At 42.9% G+C, this 26,559-nt stretch overlaps 2 protein-coding genes across 4 annotated transcripts in view; one reads left to right on the top strand and one right to left on the bottom strand.

The window, feature by feature from the left end:
• Window positions 1–24,037, top strand: part of RECK (reversion inducing cysteine rich protein with kazal motifs) — a 127,038-nt gene extending 103,001 nt beyond the window's left edge. For all 3 annotated transcript variants that reach the window (XM_045003569.1, XM_045003570.1, XM_045003571.1), the window contains 3 exons: window positions 3,149–3,222; window positions 13,908–14,063; window positions 22,626–24,037. In XM_045003569.1, the coding sequence (XP_044859504.1) occupies window positions 3,149–3,222; window positions 13,908–14,063; window positions 22,626–22,841 (446 nt within the window). In that variant the 3' untranslated portion in view covers window positions 22,842–24,037. The remainder of the gene's footprint in view (window positions 1–3,148; window positions 3,223–13,907; window positions 14,064–22,625) is intronic.
• The window catches only part of LOC123362969 (zona pellucida-binding protein 1-like), a 60,443-nt gene continuing 38,189 nt past the window's right edge, over window positions 4,306–26,559 (bottom strand). Inside the window, exons 8-9 of the mRNA XM_045003576.1 lie at window positions 9,191–9,269; window positions 4,306–4,697 (exon numbers count right to left, since the gene is read on the bottom strand). Coding sequence (XP_044859511.1) covers window positions 4,658–4,697; window positions 9,191–9,269 — 119 coding nt within the window. The 3' untranslated portion in view covers window positions 4,306–4,657. The remainder of the gene's footprint in view (window positions 4,698–9,190; window positions 9,270–26,559) is intronic.

Raw genomic sequence — 26,559 nt, 5'->3', positions numbered from 1 at the left:
CATGTAAGATTGTGTGATGTGCTCAGGTGTTCATGTAGTTGAGGCTGTTTAAATGCCTAAGATAAATATATTGTGATTTTTTTTTCCTGAGTGGGGCAGAACCAGAAGTGGGGAAGAGGCTTTGACTTTTATCTCAAGACTGTCTTTAGTCACCCTTCTGGCTCTCGAATTCTTCTTCGGAGTGTTCAGTGGTAATGGGGCAATTGGGTGGGGCTGCAGAGGTGGTGCGGAGAATGAAGAAAGCTAGTTCAGGGAATGAAGTAACAGCAGCTCTGGAAGACAGACACCTGAAGAGAGAGGGGAGAGTAATAGAGCCACAATCAGAGGTAGGTGGTAAACCAGGAGCCCCAGGGAAGAGGTGGCTAACAAGGAAAACAAGTATAGGTGAATATAGATAATGTGAAATCTGAGGGTACGTCTACACTACGGGATTATTCCGAATTTACATAAACCGGTTTAACAAAACAGATTGTATAAAATCGAGTGTGCCCGGCCACACTAAACACATTAAATCGGTGGTGTGCGTCCACGGTCCGAGGCTAGCGTCGATTTCTGGAGCATTGCACTGTCGGTAGCTATTCCGTAGCTATCCCATAGTTCCCGCAGCCTCCCCCGCCCCTTAGAATTTCCGGGTTGAGATCCCAGTGCCTGATGCGGCAAAATCATTGTCGCGGGTGGTTCTGGGTAAATGTTGTCAGTCACTCCTTCCGCTGGGAAAGCAACGGCAGACAAGCATTTCGTGCCTTTTTTCCCTGGATTGCCCTGGCAGATGCCATAGCCTGGCAATCATGGAGCCTGTTTAGCCTTTTGTGACTGTCACCGTATGTGTACTAGATGCCGCTCACAGAGGCGATTCAGCAGTGCTACACAGCAGCATGCTTTTGCTTTTGCATGATAGCATAGATGGTTACCAGCCATATTGTACCATCTACCATGCCATAAATTGATAATAAGATGATCGTGGCTACCAGTCCTTTTGCACTGCACCATCTGTTGCTGTCATAAGTGCCCCTGGCTGCTCTTAGCCAGGGGCGCAAACGCCAAAATTGGGAATGACTCCCTGAGTCAATCCCTCCTTTTTGGTATCTAAAAATAGAATCAGTCCTGCCTAGAATATGGGCAAGTGTACTAGAGAACCACTGTATCATAGAACCAGAGAGCACAGCTGCTCTGTGTCAGATCCTGCAGAAATTATGAGCTGTATGCTATTCACAGGGGGTGCTCCTGCAACAACCCCACCTGTTGATTCCGTTCTTCCCTCAGCCTTCCTGGGCTACCGTAGCATTGTCCCCCCACTTGTGTGATGAAGTAATAAAGAATGCAGGAATAAGACACAGTGACTTGTTAGTGAGATATGAGTGGAAGGCAGCCTCCAGCTGCTATGATAGTCCAGACAGGACAGTAAGGAGTGTGTAGGAGAGGAGCCCAGCATCCCTCTGCTAGTCCAGGGGCAATTGAATCTTTTCTTTACACATGAAGGGTGGGGGCTGATGGAGCTCAGCCCCCTGTTGCTATGATGACGATGGTTATCAGCCATACTGTACCATCTACCAGGAAAAATTAGGGCCAGGCGCCCTTGATTGACCTTACCGATGCTCGTCAGCATGGTTACCAGTCCTTTTGCACTGCCCCATGTGCCAATAGGCTGCTGATGAGGACGGATACCAGCCATATTGCACCATCAGCCATCCATAGCGTGGGGGGAGCAAGGATGTTGGTGTTGAGTGCTGCACCATCGCGTCTATCTGCAGCATTCAGTAAAGATAGGGTGACATGTAAAAGAGTCAAGAGAGGATTGTTTTCCCTTTCACTTCTGGGGGTGGGTGGGGGGGTGCGTAAATTCCCTAGCTATGCCCTGACCCACCGCGGACACTGTTTTTGACCCTAGAAGCATTTGGAGCTCAGCCAAGAATGCAAATGCTTTTCAAAGACTGCAGGAACTGTGGGATAGCTTGAGTCCTCCAGTCCATAAACGTCCATTTGATTCTTTGGCTTTCCGTTATGCTTGTCACGCAGCAGTGCGCTGAGTCCCTGCTATGGCATCTGTCTGGAGATTTTTTAAAAATGATTTTGAATTTCGTCTTCTGTAACGGAGCGCTGATAGAACAGATTTGCCTGCCCTTACAGCGATCACGTCCGCATCGTCCATGCGGGAGCTCTTTCTTTATTTTGATTTTTAACTGCATCACCACACGTGCTGATCGGAGCTCCACGCTGGGCAAACAGGAAATATTCAAAAGTTCGCGGGGCTTTTCCTGTCTACCTGGCCACTGCATCCGAGTTCAGATTGCTGTCCAGAGCGGTCAGTGGTGCACTGTGGGATACCGCCCGGAGGCCAATACCGTCGATCTGCGGCCACACTAACCCCAATCCGATATGGTAATACCGATATTAGCGCTACTCCTCTCGTTAGGGAGGAGTACAGAAACCGGTTTAAAGAGCCCTTTATACCGATATAAAGGGCCTCTTAATGTGGACGGGTGTGGCGTTAAATCGGTTTTACGCTCCTAAAACAGGTTTAAACGCCTAGTGTAGACCAGGCCTTAGAAGAAATCTGCCTGACAAGCCAAGAACCTAAATCCCAACATGCCATAACTGTGTAAACAAGTTAAAATTGTGCATTTACACTGCAGTCTTTTGATTACACTAATTCTTTATGCAATCAAGCTCTTTCCACCTGCATCTATAATAGTTACAATAATCTGGTATCTTTCTTGCTGCTCTAGTTCCCCCATCGCCTCCATCCCAGTAGTTATCACAGACTTTTGGATACGCCCTTTCCCGAGCTGTGCACATGTAGTGTATCTTGCCTTGTGACTTAGCATGTACTTGCATATTTTTGTAGCTTCATAGCAATGTGATACCATATTGAAGCGATTAGAAGTTGATCCTATGACTTGGCATTGAAATAGCATTTGATGCATGTGGGATTGGATGGTTTTTGAATTGCAGCTGTTAAACATCAAAATTGCACAGAAATTTCACAACCCAACCACTGACTGGAAAGGTCTGTTTTCATAAAGGAAACTTTGGGTTTGGGAGTTTTGTTACTGTGTATATCATTTACCATTTAATTTTGACCTTCACTTGCTTTGAAGGATCTGATTAAAACTGTGAAGTGCAACCTGCTTTTGTTTGTGTCATGTAGGAGCCTGCTGCCCATTGTGTGCTGGAATGCTGAGAGTCTTATATGATAAAGACAAGCTGGACACTTTTGCCAAGGTAAAGAACTATAGCCATTTCCCATGTAAAATGGCTGAAAATTTTGAAGGGCAGTTTGTGACAGTTGATTGTTTTAAAAAATTGGAGTATTAACCACCAAAAAACTGTAATAAACCAGAAAGTTAAAAATACTCCGTAACTGTTCCTTTTTCATAATTAGGAAGCATTTGTTTTGCTTTTCATCGTCTTAATAATTTTTCAGTATGTTTTAGTCATTGGTTTTAAGGTGTAAGAATTGAACTGTAATCAAATACTATCATGTGCTCCATACAATTTTACAATAGTTTTGTGATATAAGATTGCAGCAGCTTAAATCATTTAAATTGGAGAAGAAAAATACCTGTAAGAACATCCTGTCCATTCTGTACTAGTGATGGGATTGTTCCTTTATAGCTTTCAGAATTTGATGTAGTATTACTTAATATTTTCCTACTACTGCCCTGGGAAGTAGTAGGAAAATATATTCTGTTAATGTATCTCTCTCTAAGTACCTTTACTCTGATATTTTCCTCTGCTTAATTTAACCTCTTTCCTCCTGATACACCTCCTGAAAAAAATTCTTTAACTTTGATTGTTTACACTCTTCTGATACTTTAAAACTATGATAATTATCTAAGTAATTGTTTAGCCAAACTATTCCTAGTTAACTCTTTTTAACTTCCACATAAGTAAGACTTCCTTCCCCTCCCTGTGTTCCTTTCTCTAAACCTCCAGTTTGGTGGTAATTTTTTCTGCCGTTGAGTGTCCGGAACTCAAGACAGCATTTGAGATGCTGCCTCCCTAATGCAGTGTATAAAGGAGCTACATTCCCTACTGGCCCATGGTGTGATGCTAAAAATAACATTTGGTACCACCTCACGTTGCTATATCTTGTGATAATGAGGTCTGGTATGAAAAAAGAGAACATTTTTTTTCCCCTTTCAACACAGTGTTTCTCATGTCAAAAAAGACAACCAACAGATGAAACAGAGTAACTCCCCAACAACAATTGAAACATATCAATATTTAGACAATTATGTGGAAGCTATGCTAATTATTTACAAGCATGCAATTTCTTCCTGTGATGAGTGTTCATATCCAGGATACAGTTTCTCAGTACTTTTCCGGAGTGTCTGCAATATGCAAACAACCTCTTCTAAACAGTTTGCTTCTATATGTTGTACTCTCTGAGTTAAAGAATAATAATTACAAAATGGCTTAATGAAACTGTCAAATAACGTAAATCCCAAATTTGACCCTGTAATTGTCCTCACTCGAGGTCTGGTTGGGAAGTGTGGTCTAGTGGTCACAGCCACAATCCCGGACTGCCAAGGAGGTTGTGGGGAGGGGAGCCTGGACCCTCCCACTCCACCGGGCTCTGACTCAAGGCCCTTCGGGCTACCAGTAATCTGGAAACCAAGGCTGCTTAAGGCTGTCCTCCCTGGGCCTCTTCCTCTCATCTCCCGCCTGGGGTCAGCTCAGTCCAAGGCCTGCACCTGGTGGGGAAATCCAAACCAAAAGAAATAAGAGGGTGTTACCAATGTCCAAGGTCATAGGATACTTCCCTCTCTGGTTGTTTCTGCTGTGGGTTCTCCCTTCCCTCAAGGATGGTCCCTTTGGGCAGCGGTGTCAGAGCCTTTAGCTTTCCCTCTGCCCTGCTGGAGCTGTGTGCTGCAGGTCTGCTCACCTCCAGCTCTGCCACCCAAATGAGCTAATTCCCTGCCTTTTAATTCCTCTAGCATATGGAGCATTTGCTGCAGGTGTGGCGGGGCAGGGCTGGCTGAGCCCAAAATAATCCCTTAACCTCTTGGTGCTCAATGTGGGGTGTGTACACCACATCACAGACCCTAAAGGGAATCATGAAATACTAGTAGTTCTTTGAGGAATGTCCCTGTGGGTGTTCCACTTTTTTGGGCGTTTGAGCGCCCCTGCACTTCTAGTCATAGATTTAAGGTAGCAGTGCCCTGGTTGGCCACGCACACGCTGCTGCCAGCTTGTGCTACTCTGAGAGGGTACTGCGTGCGCACAGCCAACTGTCCCCCAGTTCCTTCTTTGCCGCCGTTGGCTTCGGTCGGAACAACCGCAGTGCCTCAGAATAATCTTCCTCAGAATACTTTTTCCTTTCCTTTTTGCCCAAAATTACCCCTTCCTGTTAGCTGCAGGGTTCCTGTCTCTTCCCTTTCCTTTTAAGAAACAAAACAACCAGAGACGCTCTTCAAACGGCTATGCCTGGCTCCCCAGGCTTTAAACGTTGCCTCACCTGTAGACTGTCAATATCAGTCTCTGACGGTCACTCCCAGTGTGTTCGCTGCCTGGGAGACTCGCATTACGCAGAAGTGCCACCACAGCGAAAAGTTAACGGCAAGGACCAGAAAGGCTAGGGAACTCCAGCTCAAACTGATGCTTATGGAGAACTCCTTGCGTCCTGCATCTGACCCTGAGCAGGGGACCTCTCCCCACCAGCTCGCTCACTCACCAACTGCTGTGTCAGACATGGGATCCTCCTCGAAGATGACCACAAAGGATCCAGCCCCCATGAAAACGAAGCGGTCACACTCCTTCCCCCAGGGAGAATCGCCATGCAAAAAGCGATCTCTGACCGCTAAATCTGCCCCGGTACCGTCGCCATGCAGAGCCTTGGACCGCGTGACACCGGGTTCTTCCAGTGCAGAGGCAACCCGAGGAGCGAAAAACCCAGTGCGATCTAGCTCTAAGACAGGCAGCCAGGGCAAAACTAATCCCTCAGAGCCTAGAGAGCTGAAGCTCTCGGCACCGAGTAGTGCTATGGCACCACCTTCTATTCCTATATATTATAGCAAGCCCACAGCACTGGCAGCACAGACACTGACTAACCTCTGTGTGCCTCCTATGCCTGCACCTAACTTCCCGGTGCTGCAGCATTTCATTAGCGAGGCTGCCCTTTTAATTGCCTCCACCCTGGGCACGCCTCTCTTAGGCACAGACAGCAGACCAGCCATGAGTCTCATGGCTACATCTGCTGGCTCAGCCCCTCCTCTCTCAAGCGATAAGGAGGATGAAGTGGCTGTAGGGATGGTCACCCCATGCCATTCATCGCCCAAACCTGGAACCTCAGGGCTACAATCCACAGTGTGGCAACCCCAGGGCCTCAATGGGTACCCCCCCAATGGCCCTCCCACCAAACTGGGGCCCATGGGTTCTATACAGGACTCACAATGTTCAGCCCTCTAACCAGTCCAGATCCAGAACACCAAGATCAGCTAGATCTATTTCACTGGTTGCCCCAGCTACCCCTGAAGTTGCCGGGGAGGAACAAGAGGGCAATGAGGACTTAATAGAGGGTGACAGCCTACCTCCTACCCATATTTCTTCATCGTCCCTGGAGGATACAGTCATGCTTCCCTCCACACCGGGGGATGACTTTAAATCTTTCCAAGATCTATCCAAGCATGTGGCCAATTCCCTAGGCATCTGCTTAGAAGAGCTGCTAGAGACACAGCATGAGCTCACTGACATTCTCTGTGCCTCTTCTATGGCCAAGATTGCATTGCCTATTAATTCTGCCATTATGGACCCAGCAAAAACAGTCTGGCAGACACCGGCCATGGCCCCACCTTCTTGTAAACATTCAGACAAGAAGTATTACGTTCTGGGTTCTGGAAATTATATGCAAAGGCTAGTCCATCCCGTTCACCTCTATTCCACCAACCCACCGCCCTTCCCTGTCCCTCTTCAGGGAACCTTCTCACGAGCACTTTCTACAGCAGGAAATAAATCACCTCCTGCAACTCGGTGCTGTAGAACCTCTAGCTCCCAAACACAGGAGGACCAGGTTTTATTCACACTATTTCCTCACCCAAAAGAAAATGGGCAGCTGAAGGCCCATATTGGACTTGCACAAGCTAAACAAGTTTATCAGAACTCAGCATTTCAAGATGGTTACCATTGCAACTGTAATCCCAGCATTGGAGAAGGGAGATTGGCTCTCAACTCTCGACCTCCAGGGTGCTTATTTCCATCTTACCATACATCCTGCACACAGAAGGTTCTTTCATTTCACAGTAGGCAACCTACATTTCCAGTACAAAGTGCTCCCATTTGGACTTTCCACAGCCCTGTGAGTTTTCTCCAAAGTCCTTGCTGTGGTTGCAGCCCATCTTCACAGACAGGGGGTAATTGTATTCCCCTACCTAAATGATTACCTGTAGATGGTGGACGCTTTGTCATTCACTGCAACTCTGTTCAGAAGACTAGGCCTACAAATCAATGGCCTAATTCCGACCCAACAGTTGCAATTCAAAGGTGCCCACCTAGACTGCACCATTGCATTGGCAGGTCTACCCCAAACAACACTTCCTGACATTAACAAACCTCATAGCAGCCATAAAAACAGCCTGCAGACATCCACCAGGTTATGCCTCCAACTTCTAGGACACATGTCAGCAACCATGTTTGTCTTTAAACATGCACAATGTCATATGAGGCATCTTCAGGCATGGCTCCGTACAGTATACATTCCTCACAGACATTCCATTCACAAGCGACTGACCGTGCCCACCACGATAAAGAACTCGTTATCCTGGTGGACAAACCATTCCAACATCTTCAGGGGTATCCCTTTCCAATGACACACCCCATTAGTAACGATAATCACGGATGCGTCTCTCCTGGGGGGCACACTTATCCGAACATACCATCCAAGGCAGATGGTCCTCCATGGAGTCGATGCTCTACATAAATCTATTGGAGCTCCGGGTGGTCTGCAATGCATGCCACCATTTTCTGCCCCTCATTCACAACAACACAGTGCAGATCCTTACAGACAATTTGGCCACCATGTTTTATATCAGTCGCCAAGGTGGGGCTCGATCTTACCCGCTCTGCACAGAGGTGGTTCACCTTTGGGAGTGGTGCATCTCCCACAACATAGACTTCAAAGCAGCCTACCTTCCGGGAAGCCAAAACAGCATAGCGGACGAGCTAAGCAGAAACTTCTCCCAGACACACAAATGGGAAATGGACCCAGAAATCCTCAGCACTATCTTCCAACACTGGGGTTTTTGCAACACCCCACAATACCAAGTGCCCTCAATACTGCTTCCAGGCAGGACTTGGAGAAATCTCCCTTGAGGACGCATTCCTCATAAAATGAGAAGCGTCTCTAATGTACGCTTTTCCCCCCGATTCCTCTGATCTTTCGTGCCCTTTACAAGATAAAACGGGACAGATCCTGAGTAATCCTGATCGCACCAACGTGGCCCAGACAAACCTGGTTTCCCTACCTCAACTAGATCACAACACCACCGTGGCCCCTCCCACTCACACCTCACCTACTCACACCGGACTCAGGTCATCTCCATCACCCCAAAATCCCAATCCTCCATCTCAAGGCATGGCTAATCTGTGGCTGACACCTCTGGAGGCAGGCTGTTCCACAGAGGTCCGGGATGTTTTGATGAACAGCAGATGATTAACCAAATGAAAAACATACTCAAAAGTGTTGTCATTTCTCTATATGGTGTGGAGACAAACAACTCTCCCTTTGAACGGCTCCATTACCCACAATATTGAATATATGCTGACCCTAAAAAAATCAGGTCTTTCTATCAGTTCACTCTGGAACACTTATCTGCAATCACAGCTTTCCATTCCAAAGTAGATGGCCTCACTATATTCGCGCATCCTCTCTCTAAACCCTTTCTCAAGGGTATACAGAATGCTTACCCTACAGTCAGAGACCCTACCCCTATGTGGGACCTTAATTTAGTCCTCCGTACCCTCATGGACAAACCTTTTGAGCCTCTGGCTACCTGCTCACTATTATACTTGTCCATGAAAGTCGCCTTCCTAGTCACAATTACGTCAGCACGACAGGTTGGAGAGCTTAGTGCCCTGATGGTAACTTCACCTTACACCATATTCCTCAAAAACAAGATAATCCTCTGCCCACATCCGAAATTCATACCTAAAGTGGCCTCATCCTTCCATCTCAACCAGCCCATCTACTTACCTGTATTCTTCCTGAAGCTGCATGCTGTCAGCAGGGAAGCATCTCTTCACATCTTGGACATTCATAGAGCACTCGTGTTCTATATAGATAGAACAAAGACATTCAGAAAATCCACCAGACTGCTCGTTTCCACAACGGAATGATCTCAAGGACTAACCATTTCCAAACAACAACTTTCAAAATGGATATCGGAGTGCATTCTACCACTGGATATCGGAGTGCATTTGCTACCGTGAATGTGACTTAGAACCCCCCTCTAGTCTTCACACGCAGTCCACCAGGGCTATATCCACATCAATAGCCTTTCTTAAAGATATACCCATCATTCATATATGTAAAGCAGCTACCTGGGCATCAGCCCACACCTTCACCAGACATTACGCCATAGAGAAACAATCAGTTGCTGACGCTCATTTCAGAGAATTGGTGTTATCCACTGCTCAGTAAACCTCTCCAAAGCCCCTTCGACCACTGAAGGGTACTGCCAGGGCTGATTCCCCCAAATCTGGCCCCACACCTAAGAGGGCCCCACGCCCTAAAGAAGAGCGCCTAACTTAGGCACATTTTTAATTTTTACTCATCCAGCGGCGCTCTGGGTCTTGGGTGGCACTTCGGCGGCGGGTCCTTCACTTGCTCCGGGTCTTCAGTAGCATTTTGGCGGCGGGTCCTTCAGTGCCATGGAAGACCCGGAGCGAAGACGCAGCGCGCCGCCGGGTGAGTCATCCCTGCTGGGGCCCCATCGAAACTATTCAAATCGGGCCCCGCATTTCCTAAAGCCGGCCCTGGGTACTGCTGCATAGTCACTTAAAAGTGGAGCCACCCACAGGGACATTCCTCGAAGAAGAACACAAGAACGTAACATAAGAACATAAAAACGGCCGTACTGGGTCAGACCAAAGGTCCATCTAGCCCAGTATCTGTCTACCAACAGTGGCCAATGCCAGGTGCCCCAGAGGGAGTGGACCTAACAGGCAATGTTCAAGTGATCTCTCTCCTGCCATCCATCTCCACCCTCTGACAAACAGAGGCCAGGGACACCATTCCTTACCCATCCTGGCTAATAGCCATTAATGGACTTAACCACCATGAATTTATCCAGTTCTCTTTTAAACGCTGTTATAGTCCTAGCCTTCACAACCTCCTCAGGCAAGGAGTTCCACAAGTTGACTGTGCGCTGCGTGAAGAAGAACTTCCTTTTATTTGTGTTAAACCTGCTGCCCATTAATTTCATTTGGTGGCCCCTAGTTCTTGTATTATGGGAATAAGTAAATAACTTTTCCTTATCTACTTTCTCCACATCACTCATGATTGTATATACCTCTATCATATCCCCCCCCTTAGTCTCCTCTTTTCCGAGCTGAAGAGTCCTAGCCTCTTTAATCTCTCCTCATATGAGACCCGTTCCAAACCCCTAATCATTTTAGTTGCCCTTCTCTGAACCATTTTTAGTGCCAGTATATCTTTTTTGAGACGAGGAGACCTCATCTGTACGCAGTATTCAAGATGTGGGCGTACCATTGATTTATATAATGGCAATAATATAGTCTCAGTCTTATTCCCTATCCCCTTTTTAATTATTCCTAAAATCCTGTTTGCTTTTTTGACTGCCTCTGCACACTGCGTGGAGAGAACTATCCATGACGACTCCAAGATCTTTTTCCTGATTTGTTGTAGCTAAATTAGCCCCCATCATATTATAGTTGGGGTTATTTTTTCCAATGTGCATTACTTTACATTTAGCCACATTAAATTTCATTTGCCATTTTGTTGCCTAATCACTTAGTTTTGTGAGATCTTTTTTATGTTCTTCACAGTCTACTTTGGTCTTAACTATCTTCAACAGTTTAGTATCATCTGCAAACTTTGCCACCTCGCTTTTTACCTCTTTCTCCAGATCATTTATGAATAAGTTGAATAGGATTGGTCCTAGGACTGACCCTTGGGGAACACCACTAATTACCCCTCTCCATTCTGAGAATTTAACATTTATTCCTACCCTTTGTTCCCTGTCTTTTAACCAGTTCTCAATCCATGAAAGGACCTTCCCTTTTATCTCATGACAACTTAATTTACGTAAGAGCCTTTGGTGAGGGACTTTGTCAAAGGCTTTCTGGAAATCTAAGTATACTATGTCCACTGGATCCCCCTTGTCCACATCTTTGTTGACCCCTTCAAAGAACTCTAATAGATTAGTAAGTCACGATTTCCCTTTAGAGAAACCATGTGGACTTTTGCCCAACAATTTATGTTCTTCTATGTGTCTGACAATTTTATTCTTTACTATTGTTTCAACTAATTTGCCCGGTACTGATGTTAGACTTACCAGTCTGTAATTACTGGGATCACCTCTAGAGCACTTTTTAAATATTGGTGTTACATTAGCTATCTTCCAGTCATTGGGTACAGAAGCTGATTTAAAGGACAGGTTACAAACAATAGTTAATAGTTCCGCAACTTCACATTTGAGTTCTTTCAGAACTCTTGAGTGAGTGCTATCTGGTCCTGGTGACTTGTACATGTTAAGTTTATCAATTAATTCCAAAACCTCCTCTAGTGACACTTCAGTCTGTGACAGTTCTCAGATTTGTCACCTACAAAAGCTGGCTCAGATCTGGGAATCTCCCTAACATCCTCAGCCATGAAGACTAAAGCAAAGAATCCATTTAGTTTCTCCCCAATGACTTTATTGTCTTTAAGCGCTCCTTTTGTATCTCGATCATCCAGGGGCCCCACTGGTTGTTTAGCAGGCTTTCTGCTTCTGATGTACTTAAAAGGTAATAACAAAACGTTTTTTGAGTTTTTGGCTAGATGTTCTTCAAACTCCTCTTTGGCTTTTCTTATTACATTTTTACACTTTATTTGGCAGTGTTTACGCTCCTTTCTATTTACCTCACTAGGATTTGACTTCCATTTTTTAAAAGATGCCTTTTTATCTCTCACTGCTTCTTTTACATGGTTGTTAAGCCACTGTGGCACTTTTATAGTTCTTTTACTGTGTTTCTTAATTTGGGGTATACATTTAAGTTGGGCCTCTATTATGGTGTCTTTAAAAAGCATCCATGCAGCTTGCAGGGATTTCACTTTAGTCACTGTACCTTTTAATTTCTGTTTAACCCCCTCATTTTTGCATAGTTCTCTTTTTTGAAATTAAATGCCACAGTGTTGGGCTGTTGAGATGTTCTTCCCACCACAGGTATGTTAAATGTTATTATATTATGGTCACTATTTCCAAGCGGTCCTGTTATAGTTCCCTCTTGGATCAGCTCCTGCTCTCCACTCAGGACTAAATCGAGAATTGCCTCTCCCCTTGTGGGTTCCCGTACCAGCTGCTCCAAGAAGCAGTCAATTAAGGTATTGAGAAAATGTTGTCTCTGCATTTCGTCCTGAGGTGACATGTTACCAGTCAATATGGGGATAATTGAAATCCCCCACTATTATTGAGTTCTTAATTTTGATAGCCTCTCTAATTTTTCCCTTAGCATTTCATCATCACTATCACTGTCCTGGTCAGGTGGTCGATAATAGATCCCTAATGTTATATTCTTATTAGAGCATGAAATTACTATCCATAGAGATTCTGTGGAACATGTGGATTCACTTAAGATTTTTACTTCATTTGATTCTACATTTTCTTTCACATATAGTGCCACTCCCTCCTCTTCCCCCCCCCCCCCCCGGCATGACGTTCTGTCCTTCCAATATATTTTGTACCCCGGAATGTTTGTGTCCCATTGATTGTCCTCAGTCCACCAGGTTTTTGTGATGCCTGTTATATCAATATCCTCCTTTAACATGAGGCACTGTAGTTCACCCATCATATTATTTAGACTTCTAGCATTTGTGTACAAGCACTTTAAAAACTTGTCATTGTTTATTTGTCTGTCCTTTTCTGATGTGTCTGATTCTTTATGTGAACGTTTCTTATCTGATCTGGCTTTTACATTATCCTCTTCCATCCTCTGCTCCTGACTATAACCAAACGAATCTCTATCAATAGACTCTCCTCTAAGAGAAGTCTCTGTCTGATCCACGTGCTCCTCTGCAGCAGTCGGCTTTCACCCATCTCCTAATTTAAAAACTGCTCTGCAACCTTTTTAATGTTAAGTGCCAGCAGTCTGGTTCCACTTTGGTTTAGGTGGAGCCCATCTCTCCTGTATAGGCTCCCCCCATCCCAAAGGTTTCCCCAGTTCCTAATGAATCTAAACCCCTCCTCTCTACACCATCGTCTCATTCACGCATTGAGACTCTGAAGCTCTGCCTGCGTACCTGGCCCTGCATGTGGAACTGGTAGCATTTCTGAGAATGCCACCATAGAGATCCTGGATTTCAGTCTCTTCAGACCTAAATTTGGCCTCCAGGACATCTCTCCTATCCTTCCCTATGTCATTGGTACCTACATGTACCACGACCACCAGCTTCTCCCCAGCACTACACATAAGTCTATCCAGATGTGCCCCAATAGCAAAATATATATGGACACCACATCTTGAAGAACCACAGTTAGTGGAAGATAAGTAAGTGTTCTCTTTCCCTTCACTTAAAGCTTATTCGTTGCTTATATAGACTTGGTTTATATATAGGGTTTGATAATTTGGTTTAAAATGGAGTATGTTCAAACAACTTTTCTAGTATGACATAACCTTATTATTTACATCTCTGAAGAGGACAAATGTAATTTCATTTTGCATGCATAATAAAGTACTCAGTCTTTTTCCAGGTAACCAATAAAAAGCCAATAACTGTACTTGAAGTACTTCAAAAAATCCGTCTACATGTTTCAGTGCCACAATGCGATGTGTTCGGATATTTAAGCATAGAATCTGAAATTGTGATTCTCATCATACCCGTTGATCAAAACCCCAAACCGTTGCAGGTAGAATTTATTATTATTTTCTTTAGTCAATACAGTTCCATTTTATTTCAATACAGGTTGTCATATTTGCAGTCTGTGCTATGTCCCATTTATTTTTACATTCAACTTACACTTGAAAAGCTACAGTTTTGTTTCAGGTCAAGCAAAATGTTTTTTTGTTTTTATTTTCTTTTTTTTTTAAATAAAATTGAAGCAAAATTTTTTAAACAGTCATTTTGAATTAAAAAATCAAAATGTTTCATTTTGACTTTTGGAACTTTTTTTCTTTTATGGCTGAAACAATTTGGCAAATTTGACATGAATTCATGCAGTGTTTTGGTTGACCCAAGTGTGAATTTTTCAGCAAAAAGAGTTTTTGAAAAATTTCACCCAGCTCTAGCTGTGGATGCTAGCAGAGTATGCTGGAGCACACAGCAGACTACAGCACATGGAAAAGAAAATACTACAAACTTTACACTGCTCCATTTTGCTGGCGTTTGTGGTATTTTGTAATTTTAAATACAATAAAATGCAATAAAATAATATAAAATTCAATACTTTAGCCTTCTGTGAATTATATCGCATAGCAGGTAGATCAATTGAGTAAAATACAAAAGAGTTTTCATTTAAAATTTCACAAAGAAAAAATATATTTAGAAGAGTGACTGTCATGCATTTAATAAATGTGCTTTGGAGTATATGTTTTTAATATCGAGCCATTGGTCTGTTACTTAAAAAATGCACCTGGGTGTGTATGAATGGATTATACCATGGTCTGTCTTGATGCTACATATAGATATGGATTAGGCTGCCACCTCAGCTGCTGGAAATTGTCATAGCTCCACTGACTTCAGTGGAACCATACCAGCTAAATATCTGCTCCTATATTTCTGGGACCATCACAGTTTTGATAGGGGGATCCTCTCTCTCACAAAACTAGCTATCAGTGTGCTACAAAGTCCCCAAATACTTTTCAGAATATGTTAAAGGACATCAAGTCAGTGTGTTGCCCCAGCATAATGTGTGACACACCTACTTTGTGCTAACAAAGATATTCACACACAGCTGGGAACACTAAACTTTATATGTGGATTAGTAAACCCACACAAAAGCCATTATACTATTTTGCTTGGAGCAACTCGGATCTACTACAATAAAAACAAGCTTCAAATATATATTACATTTCTTTTTCCTAGAACTCTTGCTTTATTCTGACATTCTTTTGGTTAGGTTTCTGCAAGTCCAAAAAACCCCTGTACTTTTGTTAAGCGCCTTTCCCTGCCCTAGTGACAGCACATTTTTATAATGAAGTTCCCTCAGGGTTTAGGATTCACACTGACCAATTTGATGCTCTTAACTTGTGCGTTAACATGCATTATTTTAAAATGAAGGTTAATCTTTAAAATAAAAAGGGAGAGTGGGTAAGAAGCAGCAGACTGGAATCCACATTTTCTGCTCGTTCTACAACACAAATATTATTTGGGCAATTTCATTTCCTCAAATTGTTTGGTTTAGGAAAATCTGCCTCCAATTTCCTTTTTATTTTCCCAAACTCATTTTGTGTATTCAGTTTTGCTTCCTGTATGGGCCAGAGTTAAGTCTGTTCTAAGTGGACAGAATTTGATCAGTTGCATTGAAGTTACACCAGTTTACACTGTGACTGAATATGGCTTTACGTCAAAGTCGTGTTGTCTAGCCTCATCTATCAAGATACCTAGAATTGCTAGCATTCTGTTGAATTTATCTACTTTTACTGACCATGGAGTGTTTTTCTACATTCTGTAGTTAATGCTGCAGCTAAATTTCCATTATAATCCCAATTTTTTCTTTGAGGAGTGTCCCTGTGGTGCTCCACTTTAGGTGTTCTTGCGCCCCTGTGCTTGTAATAGGAGATTTGTGGTAGCAGTGCATGGTTGGGTTGCACATGCATGGTCCCCGTCTCGCACCGCTTCAGGTGGTTATTTAGCGCCGTGTGGCAAACCCCCCTCAGTTCCTTCTCTACCGCCTTTTGCTTGAGTCAGAGCACTTAGCAATGCCTCTATGGCTACTTTTATTAGAATATGTTTTTAGTATCTTGATGCTACATATAGGTTTTTTTTCCACAATTTAGACTTTGTTCTTGTTGGATTATAGCTAACTTTCCTTTCCTGTTTAATTTTTTTTCTTCCTTTAAAAAAATGTTTTTTTCTCTCAGGGCTAGTCTACACTTACCAGCCGGGTCGACGCGGTGAGTTCGACTTCTCGGAGTTCGAACTATCGTGTCTAATCTGGACGCGATAGTTCGAACTCCGGAAGCGCCGCGGTCGACTCCGGTACTCCACCACTGCAAACGGCGGTGGCGGAGTCGACCTTGGAGCCGCAGACTTCGATTCCGCGGCGTCTGGACGGGTGAGTAGTTCGAACTAGGGTACTTCGAATTCAGCTACACTATTCACGTAGCTGAATTTGCGTACCCTAGTTCGACCCCGCTTCTTAGTGTGGACCAGCCCTCAGACTAGAAGATTAAGTTTCTGTTGTTAGCCATTAGTAGGTTAGAATAATTGGTTTTCCCCTTTGGAGGGGGAAACACTTTTATGAGGTGCATGCCCAGTTCCCCAGGTTTTAAATGCTGCCTCACGTGCAGCCTTTCTGTCCTGGTGTCAGACGGGCACTCGCAGTGTGTTCGCTCCCTCAGCAAGACACACATCCTTCACAAGTGCTTGCATTGTCACAATCTAAAAGTCCAAACCAGGACGGCGAGAGACTTACAGTTCAAATTCCTCATGGTGGAGAGGTCTCTCCAGACAGCATTTGAGCCCAAATCACAGACCCCCCTGAACATAGGTCCCCGACTGCTGACAGAGGCTCTTCCTTATCGGCTCACATGAAAGACCACTCCACCAAGAAGGTGGCCAAAAACTGGGCTCCAACTTCTGCGGCTCGGAAATCTGCCAAGAAATCGTGTTCCCCAAACCAGCAAACTCCACTGGTACTCTCCACTGCCGAAGTAGTGGGACCCTCCAGTACTGTGGGTACCATAAGAGCAAAAGAACCTAAGCAGGCTAGCTCAGACAAGGGCAGCAAGGGGAAATTGAAACCCTCTGCCTCGGCACCATTAGAGCCGACGAAACATTTGGCATTGAACAGCTCGGCACCACTGCAGACCTCATGGCTCCATCTGCTGCCAGCATAACACACTCAGTGCACGCACTAACACTCACAGCTTCACCAAAGCAATCTGTATCAACCACTCCATCTTCAATGGTACCAATATTACTAGCACTGCAGCAATTCCTATGCTAGAAGGACCTAATTGGTCACCTCAATGCCGGAAACTCCTAGCCTCGGTACGACATCACCCATCTCACTACTCTATCTAGATCTGCTCCTCCATTATCAAGCGACGAGGAGGACAAGGATGAAGGAGAAATGTACTCCTCTCACCATTCCTCTCCCATCTGTGTACCTACCAGATCAGATCCACCACAGAACAGGGGCTATTATACTGGGCCCAAAGATCAAAAGTGGTATTGACACCCATGGGATGCCACCAATGCCTTTTCAACCTCAGTGGCCTTATTGCATCCCATGGGTGGCATACCCCCCACAACACCACAATCCTTCCAGTCCATCCAGGGTGAGCGCACGTCATTCACCCTCACCTTCGGTACCGGCGACTCTCTGAGATCCCAGAAGATGTGGCCAAAGAGGAGGAGGAGATTTTGGACCAGGAAGTGATACCAGGAGCCAGTTTTTCATCATCTTCCCCTGATGACACCATCATGCCCCCACCTCCCAACATGGGGGATGACTTGAAACAATTTCAGGACCTTTTTAAAAGAATGGCGGGCTCATTGGATAGCTCACTGGAAGAAGTCCAGGAATAACAACATAAACTATTAGATATCCTACAGACCTCAACCTCTTCCAAAATCACTCTACCGATGAATGACGCGATTATGGAACCCGCAAAATTGATTTGGCAGACCCCAACAACAATCCCATCTACATGCAAGAGGTCTGATGACAAACATTATGTGCCAGTGAAAGAAACGGAGTTCCTCTTCTCACACCCCACACCAAACTCTTTGGTGGTGGATGCAGTAAATGAACAGGGCAGAGAATAACACCCCCCAAAACACACCGTATGACAGAGATTGGAAGAGACTAGATCTCTTCAACTGTAAGACCTACTCCTTGGCAACATTACACCTCAGGATTGCCAATTATGAGGCATTACTTGCCAAATATGACCACTCAAACTACTCAAAGTTGTCAGAATGTATTGAATTCATTCCAGAAGAGAAAAGAGAACAGTGCAGGACCATAATCTCTGAAAGACCTCTTCTTGCCACAACAGCATTGCAGGCTGCATTGCAATCTGCAGACTCCACTATGTAGTTGGTAGCCACAGAAATAGTGATGAGGCGAGCATCTTGGTTGCATCTCTCTGGGTTTCCCAGAGAGGTACAATTGATGGTCAAGGATCTCCCATTTGAAGGTCCTAAATTGTTTGCAACCAAAGCAGATGAATCTCTCCACACACTCAAAGACTCAAGGGTGATGTTAAAGTCCCTGGGCATCTACATGCCTAGAAACAAGGAAAAAGAGGGCAAGTATTATGCCTCACAAAGATTCCGGTCTACATCTTATGCGCAATCACACAGACAATATGTGCAACAAGGGCAGAAACAGAGATCCACGAGGAGGCAACAGCCTTCTATGTCTCAACCACCATCAAGACAGCAGTGTTGAGACTTTGGTCAAAGGTCCAAGACCCCCACAACTTCAAGTGCTGGAAACACCTGTCATCTCCCAGCCATTCAGAGATTGTCTCACCCCTTTCTACCCAATCTGGCAGACTCTCACATCCAACAGATGCTTACTAGATATAATCAAGTCTGGGTATTCCATCCCATTTATCTCCATCCCCCATACCCATCTTTGTTCCCCATCCCTCTTCAGGGACCCTCTCATGAAGATCTACTGTGACAGGAGGAACCCACCTCATACATCTAGGTGCTGTAAAACTGGTACCAACAAAACACAGAGGGAAGGGTTTCTATTAACATTATTTCTTCACCCAGAAAAAAACTGGATAGTGGAGACTCATTCTCAATTTACGAAGACCCAACAAATTCGTGAAGACCCAACACTTCAAGATGGTCACGTTGGCAACCATAACTCCAGCACTAGAAAGGAGGGCCTGATTCTTGGCCCTCGACCTCCAGGACGCACACTTTCATTTAACAGTACATCCATCACATCAGAGGTTCTATAGATTTGCTCCAGGAGCAGATCACTTTCCCTAGCAAATTCTGCCTTTCGGCCTATCCACTGTCCCATGAGTATTGTCCAAGATTCTTGCAGCGGTCGTGGCTTACCTCTGCAGACAGAGAATTATGATATTCCCATAATTCGATGACTGCTTACTGAAAGCATCAACATGACAAGGAGCGCTAGAAGCAAGGTAACTCTCTTCACATGCCTAGGCCTACAAATGCACAAAAATCAACACTAACTTTAGTGCAAAAACTAGAATTCATCGGAGCCTACCTCAGTTCTCCAGAGGCTATGACCTCTCTACCATGACAGCAATCCATTACTCTAACCAATCTGATCTCCCCAACACTAAACAGCCCTCAGATAATGGCCAGGACTTGCCTACAACTGCTGAGCCACCTGGCTGCAACTACATTCATCATTAAACATGTGAGGTTACACATGCAGTGTCTGCAAGCCTGACTCCAGACAACCTACACTCCATTCAAATACAGCATGAACAAACACCTCACAATACCAAACAAAGTAAAAGACTCCCTACCAAGGGCAACACGACCAGACAATGTTTGGACCAGGGCCTTTGTCCTGAACCCTCCAACAGTGATGATCATGAAGGATGCCTCACAACTAGGTTGGGGAGCACATCTGAACACTCATATTATCCAGGGCCATTGGTCCCCATCTCAGAATCCCTCCTGTGTATAAAGCTACTGGAACTACAAGCCATTCGCAACGTGTGCTCCCATTTCCTGCCCATGATCAAAAACAAGACCATAAAAATCCTCACAGACAGTGTTGCATGCATATTCTATATAAATCAGCAAGGGAGGAATGCTCACACTCCCTGTGCATGGAAGCCATGCTACTCTGGAACTCTTGTACCTTGTCTCCTCTCTCAAGATGCAGGCCAACTCCTTCATCTGAATCCAGAAAGACTCCACCTTAAAATGTGGCTACTCTATCGCTCCAAGGACCTGAAATGACCTCCTCAGAGGCAGTAAAGGACATTCTACTAAATAGTCGCAGACCAGCTACCCATCATACATATTTACACAAATTGATACAATTCTCTACATGGTGCCAAAATAAACCAATCACAGCAGTCTCCTTCCCTCTACCTTTTAATTCTAGACTACATACTAGAACTAAAGAAATAGGGCCTCTCCATGAGCTCAGTCAGAGTACACTTCTCAGCCATCACAGCGTTCCACCAAAACATGCAACATTTACTGATTTTTTTTTCTGTTCACCCAGTCACCAAGCACTCTCTCAAAGGACTCATCAACATTTACCCTGAAATATGAACCCTATCTCCGCCAGGGGATCTTAACCTAGAATGCTGGGGCCTCACCAGAACCCCATTTGAACTGCTAACGATGTGCTCACTTCACCGCTCAGTGAAGGTAGCCTTCCTCATCGCCATTACGTCCACCTGATGGATGGGAGAGCTAGGGGCCCTCATGGCACATCCGTTATATATGATATTCTTAAAAAATAAAGTTGCCCTATTATCTCATCCCAGGTTCTTACCTAAGATTGCCTCCTCTTTCCATCTCAACCAACGCATTCACCTCCCATCCTTCTATCCAACCCCCCCATGGCAATAGACAAGAGTCCTCATTTCACACCCTAGACATCCGAAGGGCACTAGCCTTTTATATAGACAGAACGCAGACTTTTCGAAAGTCACCAGAATTATTCATCTCCATCCCAAAATGATCAAAAGGAAACACCGTATTTAAATAGAGACTGTCCAAACAGATTTCTGGGTGCATCAACTTGTGCTATTGTCAAAAGCATCTTCAACCCCCAGTGGGCACCCACACACATTTCACCAGAGCTTTATTGGCTTCGATAGCATTTCTTAACAGTGTCCCCATTATGGACATCTATAAAGTGGGAACTTGGTCCTCAGCCCATACATTTACACAACACTGCATTAGAACAACTTTCAGCATCTGATGCGCTATTTGGACTTACTGTATTATCATCTACCATGACTTCAACTCTGAAGCCCCTTCCTTCCACTGAAGAGCACTGCTCTGAAGTCACCTGAAGTGGCGCACCCAGAGGGACACTCCTCAAAGAAGAGGAGAAGATTACTCACCCTGTGCAGTAACTGAAGTTCTTCGAGATGGTTGTCCCTGTGGGTGCTCCACTACCTTCTCACCTCCCCTCTACTTCACATTACATACTCTGCAGCAGAGAAAGAACGGGGGCAGGGGCGGGGGTTGGTGACATGGTGCTAGATAACTGAAGCAGCGCAAAACTGGGACACTGCATGTCTGACCCAATCAAGCACTGCTGCCACAAATCTCCGATTACAAGTGCAGGGGTGCAAGAACATCTAAAGTGGAGCACCCACCGGGATGACCATCTCAAAGAACTTCAGTTACTACACAGGGTGAGTAACCATCTCTTCCATCCCCACCTTTAAAATCTCAAAAATTAAATAAATTGGCTGTAAAAGTGTCAGGCTGAGGACTAGGATTGAAACTACACTATTGCAAATTTTTCTATAAAATTTGAATTGAATCAGACAAGTGGTTTCTAAGTTAACACCTTAAAATTGGAGGTGTTTACCAGTAATCAAAAATCTATTTTTTTCTACTTTGTAGAAAATAAAACTTAGTTTGCCCTGTAGATATCCCCTTGCCAAAACCCCAAGATAGTCTATTTTCAAGAGTTACTAACTTCTGAACTTGGAATGTTATCATCTGTGGTGAGTTCATGAAAAGGATTTCTGAAAAACAAAGGTTGGTTGGTTTGTTTCCTTTATTAAGAAAAGTAAGTCTCTCGCCCACGTCCTTGTGCAAAGGGCCTCAGAATGTAACCTGAACATTATAAATACTTGTCAAGAGAAAAAGGAAAATTTCCTTGAGAGGGTTATTGAGTCTCCTAAGGTTCCCAGGCCTGGGGGCACCAACCCTCCTAAGGTTCTCTGTGGGTTCTCTACTCCCATAGACCTCAGTGCAGTACCTTGTGAACCAGGAGAGAAATCCCATGATTTCCAGTGGTGTGAGGCCCTGCTTTCTAATTCTGGTCTATGATGAGATTTTGGGCCTTAAAAATCACAAAATTCTGATGAACCATTTTTGAGGTTTATAATTTTCTCCCCATGAAGCTGCCATGGTAGGATTCATAAGTAACTAAGGCACCTGACAGACATAAAATACAATTTTTAAAAACTCAAAAGCTGACCTGTATGATTCACTTGTGGCTTTGCCATCCTAAACTTTATACACCATTCTAAATGTTTATACTAACCTTCTAGATAAAGAGAAGAGATTTTAATAACTAACTGTTGGAATTTTTTTCTAGATTGAAGCCTGCAATAAAGAAGCAGAAAAGATAGAGTCGCTGATAAATTCTGACAGCCCAACTTTAGCATCCCATGTGCCGTTATCAGCACTTATCACATCCCAGGTGCAAGTTTCCTGTAGTATATCTTCTTCCTCTGTTAAAGCTGTGCCTGTATTGCAGACCCTGCTCTTGAGCCTTATATTGACCTTGCAAGCAGCAATCTATAATATATAACTGCTTAGAAAATGTGCAAAATAAATATCCTATTGTATTTTTTCTATATTGCGAAGGACATTCAGAACTGCTGATCTATTAATAGAGCAAAATATATATTTTAACCAGAAAGAAAAATATATATCAGTTTGGTTCAACAAAATTCCAGAAAAAGGTTTTAATATACTACATTTTTCATTAAAAATGAATTTTAAAATATTTGAAATAATCCAAAAGAAAACTCTCCTATTGATCACTAAAATCACTAGTCAAAAGATTTTTCACACACACACATCATTTTCTTTATGCACACATACCTTAAACATGTTGTACAAATCTTTAAACTTGTGATTCTGTGAAAAGGAAGTTGTTACACAAAAATTTTCAGCAGTGAGCAAACGTATTGTGATTTTTGAAAAGTATTTTTTTTATTATTCAGATGTATATCATTGAGAATTATGACAAGTATGCACCTATTTTAAACATCAATTTTAGGAAGAAACAAAAATTGCTGCTACTTAAATAATTTACCAAAAAACGAACTGAGTAATTTTTTGTATGAATATATTATCTTATATTTTATTATGAAGAAAGCTAAATAGCCATGGGCCTATCCCAGCAAACTTACATATTTGAGTACCTTTACTCACCTGCGCTTAAGTGCTTGCAGGATATTGGGCCCCATGTTTGTAAAATGACAATCATTTTCTAAGCCAGAACCTTATTTACATTAAGAAATGGAGAAATGTATTCATTTCTACAGTTCTGTATATTGCAAATACCATGTATTCTGATTTTCTTATTGGATGCAAAATTATAAAACCTCTATTTATAAGTGCCATTTTAAATATTGCAGTATTTGCATGTTATCTAATGAAATTTACACTTTAAATATGTTGATTTTATACAAACAATACATTAAAAGTTATTGTGTTTTATGCACATGAACTTAATCTACATGAAGTGTTTTGTATCAGTATTATAATAGCCAACTTTTGAAGTTTATACAGAAAAAACTTTTTTGCCAAAATGTTGAACTTTAAAAGAAGGCACTGAAAACTTTTTGAACCTTTTGTATGTTACTGTAGCATGTCTGTAGCAATTATTTTCTGTTAAATATTTTCAGTGCAAATGTATCAAAGCTTTTTTTATTTTAATAAAAAGAACTTTTATTTTCTCATGTATACTTAAAAATATATATGCAATTTTATAAAATCCTCCACATATTTCAGTGTTTTTGTTTCCTTTCAGATATAACACCTAGAAAAAATTAAATGCAAAAATATACATTTATGCTATGTTTAGATTTTAAAACTTACCAAAGTAAGTAAATTCTAAGTTACGATTCTTACAGTAGTTTTGTATAGTCTCTCTACTGGTGTCTAAACATTTTGTATTCCCCTTATAGCAGGAGTGTCAAACTCATTTCGTGGGGAGAGCTGAATTACATTTGTTGTTTTGTTGTTGTGTTCCAGGTCTGCAAAATTACAGTCAGATATAATCCTCAGTCCACAGATGATCTTCCAGTTATCAGCTGGAGATTTGCACAAAGATCAAGGATAGAATTAAGATCCAACTAGTAACTAAAATTTTGGGGTGCAGTTCTGCAAAGCAGATTGACAGTCAGGCTCTTACATCTGCAGAGTCCCATTGACTTAATTTTATAATCTGACATGTCCCTCTGAAACCTCCTCCAAGTGCTTTTATAAGTGTATGTCTTCTTTGTACAGTATGTTGTGAAAAGAGCATGCTATATTTTGATTAAATTACTCTCTTGCTCAGTGCAGATTTCAGCATACTTCTGGCAATTGGATGCACGTGTAGGCAATCTGCTTGAGTGTCCACCAAATGTCACTGGAAAGACTCGTATATAGATATAGATAAGTATACTCCTGATACAAACAACTGTTGCAGTTATTCTTTTGTAGAACATGCTCTTAATCTATTTGGTTCTGGGAGTCTTCCAGTGTGTTAATAACAGCATAGTACACTTGACAAGATTTTGAACTAAAAAGGCTTCGGACTTTAGACTTCTCACCAAAAGCTGCAAACAATTGGGAAGGTTTCTTTGAATGCCTTAGTTGTTAACAAATGAATAAGCAAACAACCTTTCAACATCTAGCCTATATAATCTTGCTTCAGCACACCGATGATGAGGTCTACAGAAAAATGGGGAGTTATATAATATATATGAAAAGCTATTTACCACTTTTTAAATAAATAATTTGGATGAGGCCTTAAAACCATCTTTTCCTTGTGGAATAGCATGTGTGGTACTTGTATGATTTTATAGCCATGAAGAAAACAGTCTTCAATGAGATAGAGAGTGCAGAAAACATACTCCCAGAGATTCAATCTGGTAAGAGCTGAATTCAAGTCGCAAGGATTTGTAGGTTCACAAACCATGGTTTGTATAATGCACCTTTTTAAGTGTGTGTTGGATGAGCAAATACTGAAGGTCTTTGAATAGATAGTAAATAGCTCAGCATATCATCTCAGTATATCTTCACTGAGGCTGAAGATGATTCTGAAATCTTGAAAAACAATAGATTGTCAGACTCCTCAGAAACTACAAGGGATTAGGCTATTCCCCCACATTGTTGGGTCAAAACAAGGAAATAATTATTTTAAAAGCATATTACTACTTTGTGGAAGATTTTCTAGATTCTTACAAGACTTTTGACTCCTTCAGAGAAAGAAAAAAGTGCATTATGTGGAGACTGTAAATATGGGTTTTGGGTGAGCTTGACAAGTTACAGGTTGATGACACTTTTTTATCACAAAGTCAGTGGAAATCTGATTTGGTCAAATAAAGAACTGGAACCACAAAAGGCAAAATTGAAAAACACGAGAAACTGTGGTACCTTCCCATTGTTGGGCCGACACAACTCAATTGACGCATTCACAAAACATTATTTTCTTATGTCTGGTGCTAGGTCCATGGCTCAAAGTTGGAGTTAGTGCCAATGCTTGGTTCAGGAGAATGGTGCTTCAATTATTTTTTTAACTGAGTACTCTTCAGTCAGATTCCTGACTTACTGTATTGTCATTCTCCTACACTGGGGATCTGCATAGACATTCCTTGATGAGAAAAGGAAGGTTAACTAGCAAATGGAGTTCTCCAAATGTATTACCTATGCATGCCCACTGATCCTTTTGACTTTTATGCAGGCCTTGCTTTTGCAGCTGTATATCAAGTTGTAACTTTCATGAGGACGGATTCTCCTTGGAATTTTTCTTAATTTCATATTTTTGTTAACGCTTACAAACTGCTATTTGAGGGGTTTCAACAAGCCTGTTGGCCACTGTTTAAGAATGGACTGGAACAGGTTACATGAGCAAAGTCATGTGTGGTTAAGTTCTTTGCAAAATTGGGGCCTAAGTGCTTCCTACTTGAAGATTAGACTGCAAATCTGTTTCTTCCATCTGGATCGGGTAAAGCATTGTTTCAACTACGTATTTTTCATTTTTAGGTAATCTAGTCTGCCGTACTTGTGGGATTCAATAATCTGCTGGATTTGACTTTATCCAAACCTATTTTCTTTGAAAAGTTTATTTGTACCCCTAAAAGGTAGCTCTGTGCACTTCACCTATTCCCTCACTGGGCTGAATGAATACAAGCTACATCTGTAGAACAGGTTTAACAACAATCCTCTAACAGTGGACCCACCAACCACCTCTGAGGCATTATACCTGCTCATCCACTGCACAGATATGTCTCCAGGATCCACTGTTTGTT

The sequence above is a fragment of the Mauremys mutica genome, chromosome 2 (genome assembly GCF_020497125.1).
Source record: "Mauremys mutica isolate MM-2020 ecotype Southern chromosome 2, ASM2049712v1, whole genome shotgun sequence".
Classification (NCBI taxonomy): Eukaryota; Metazoa; Chordata; order Testudines; family Geoemydidae; genus Mauremys; species Mauremys mutica.
This window is presented reverse-complemented; position numbering and strand designations above follow the sequence as displayed.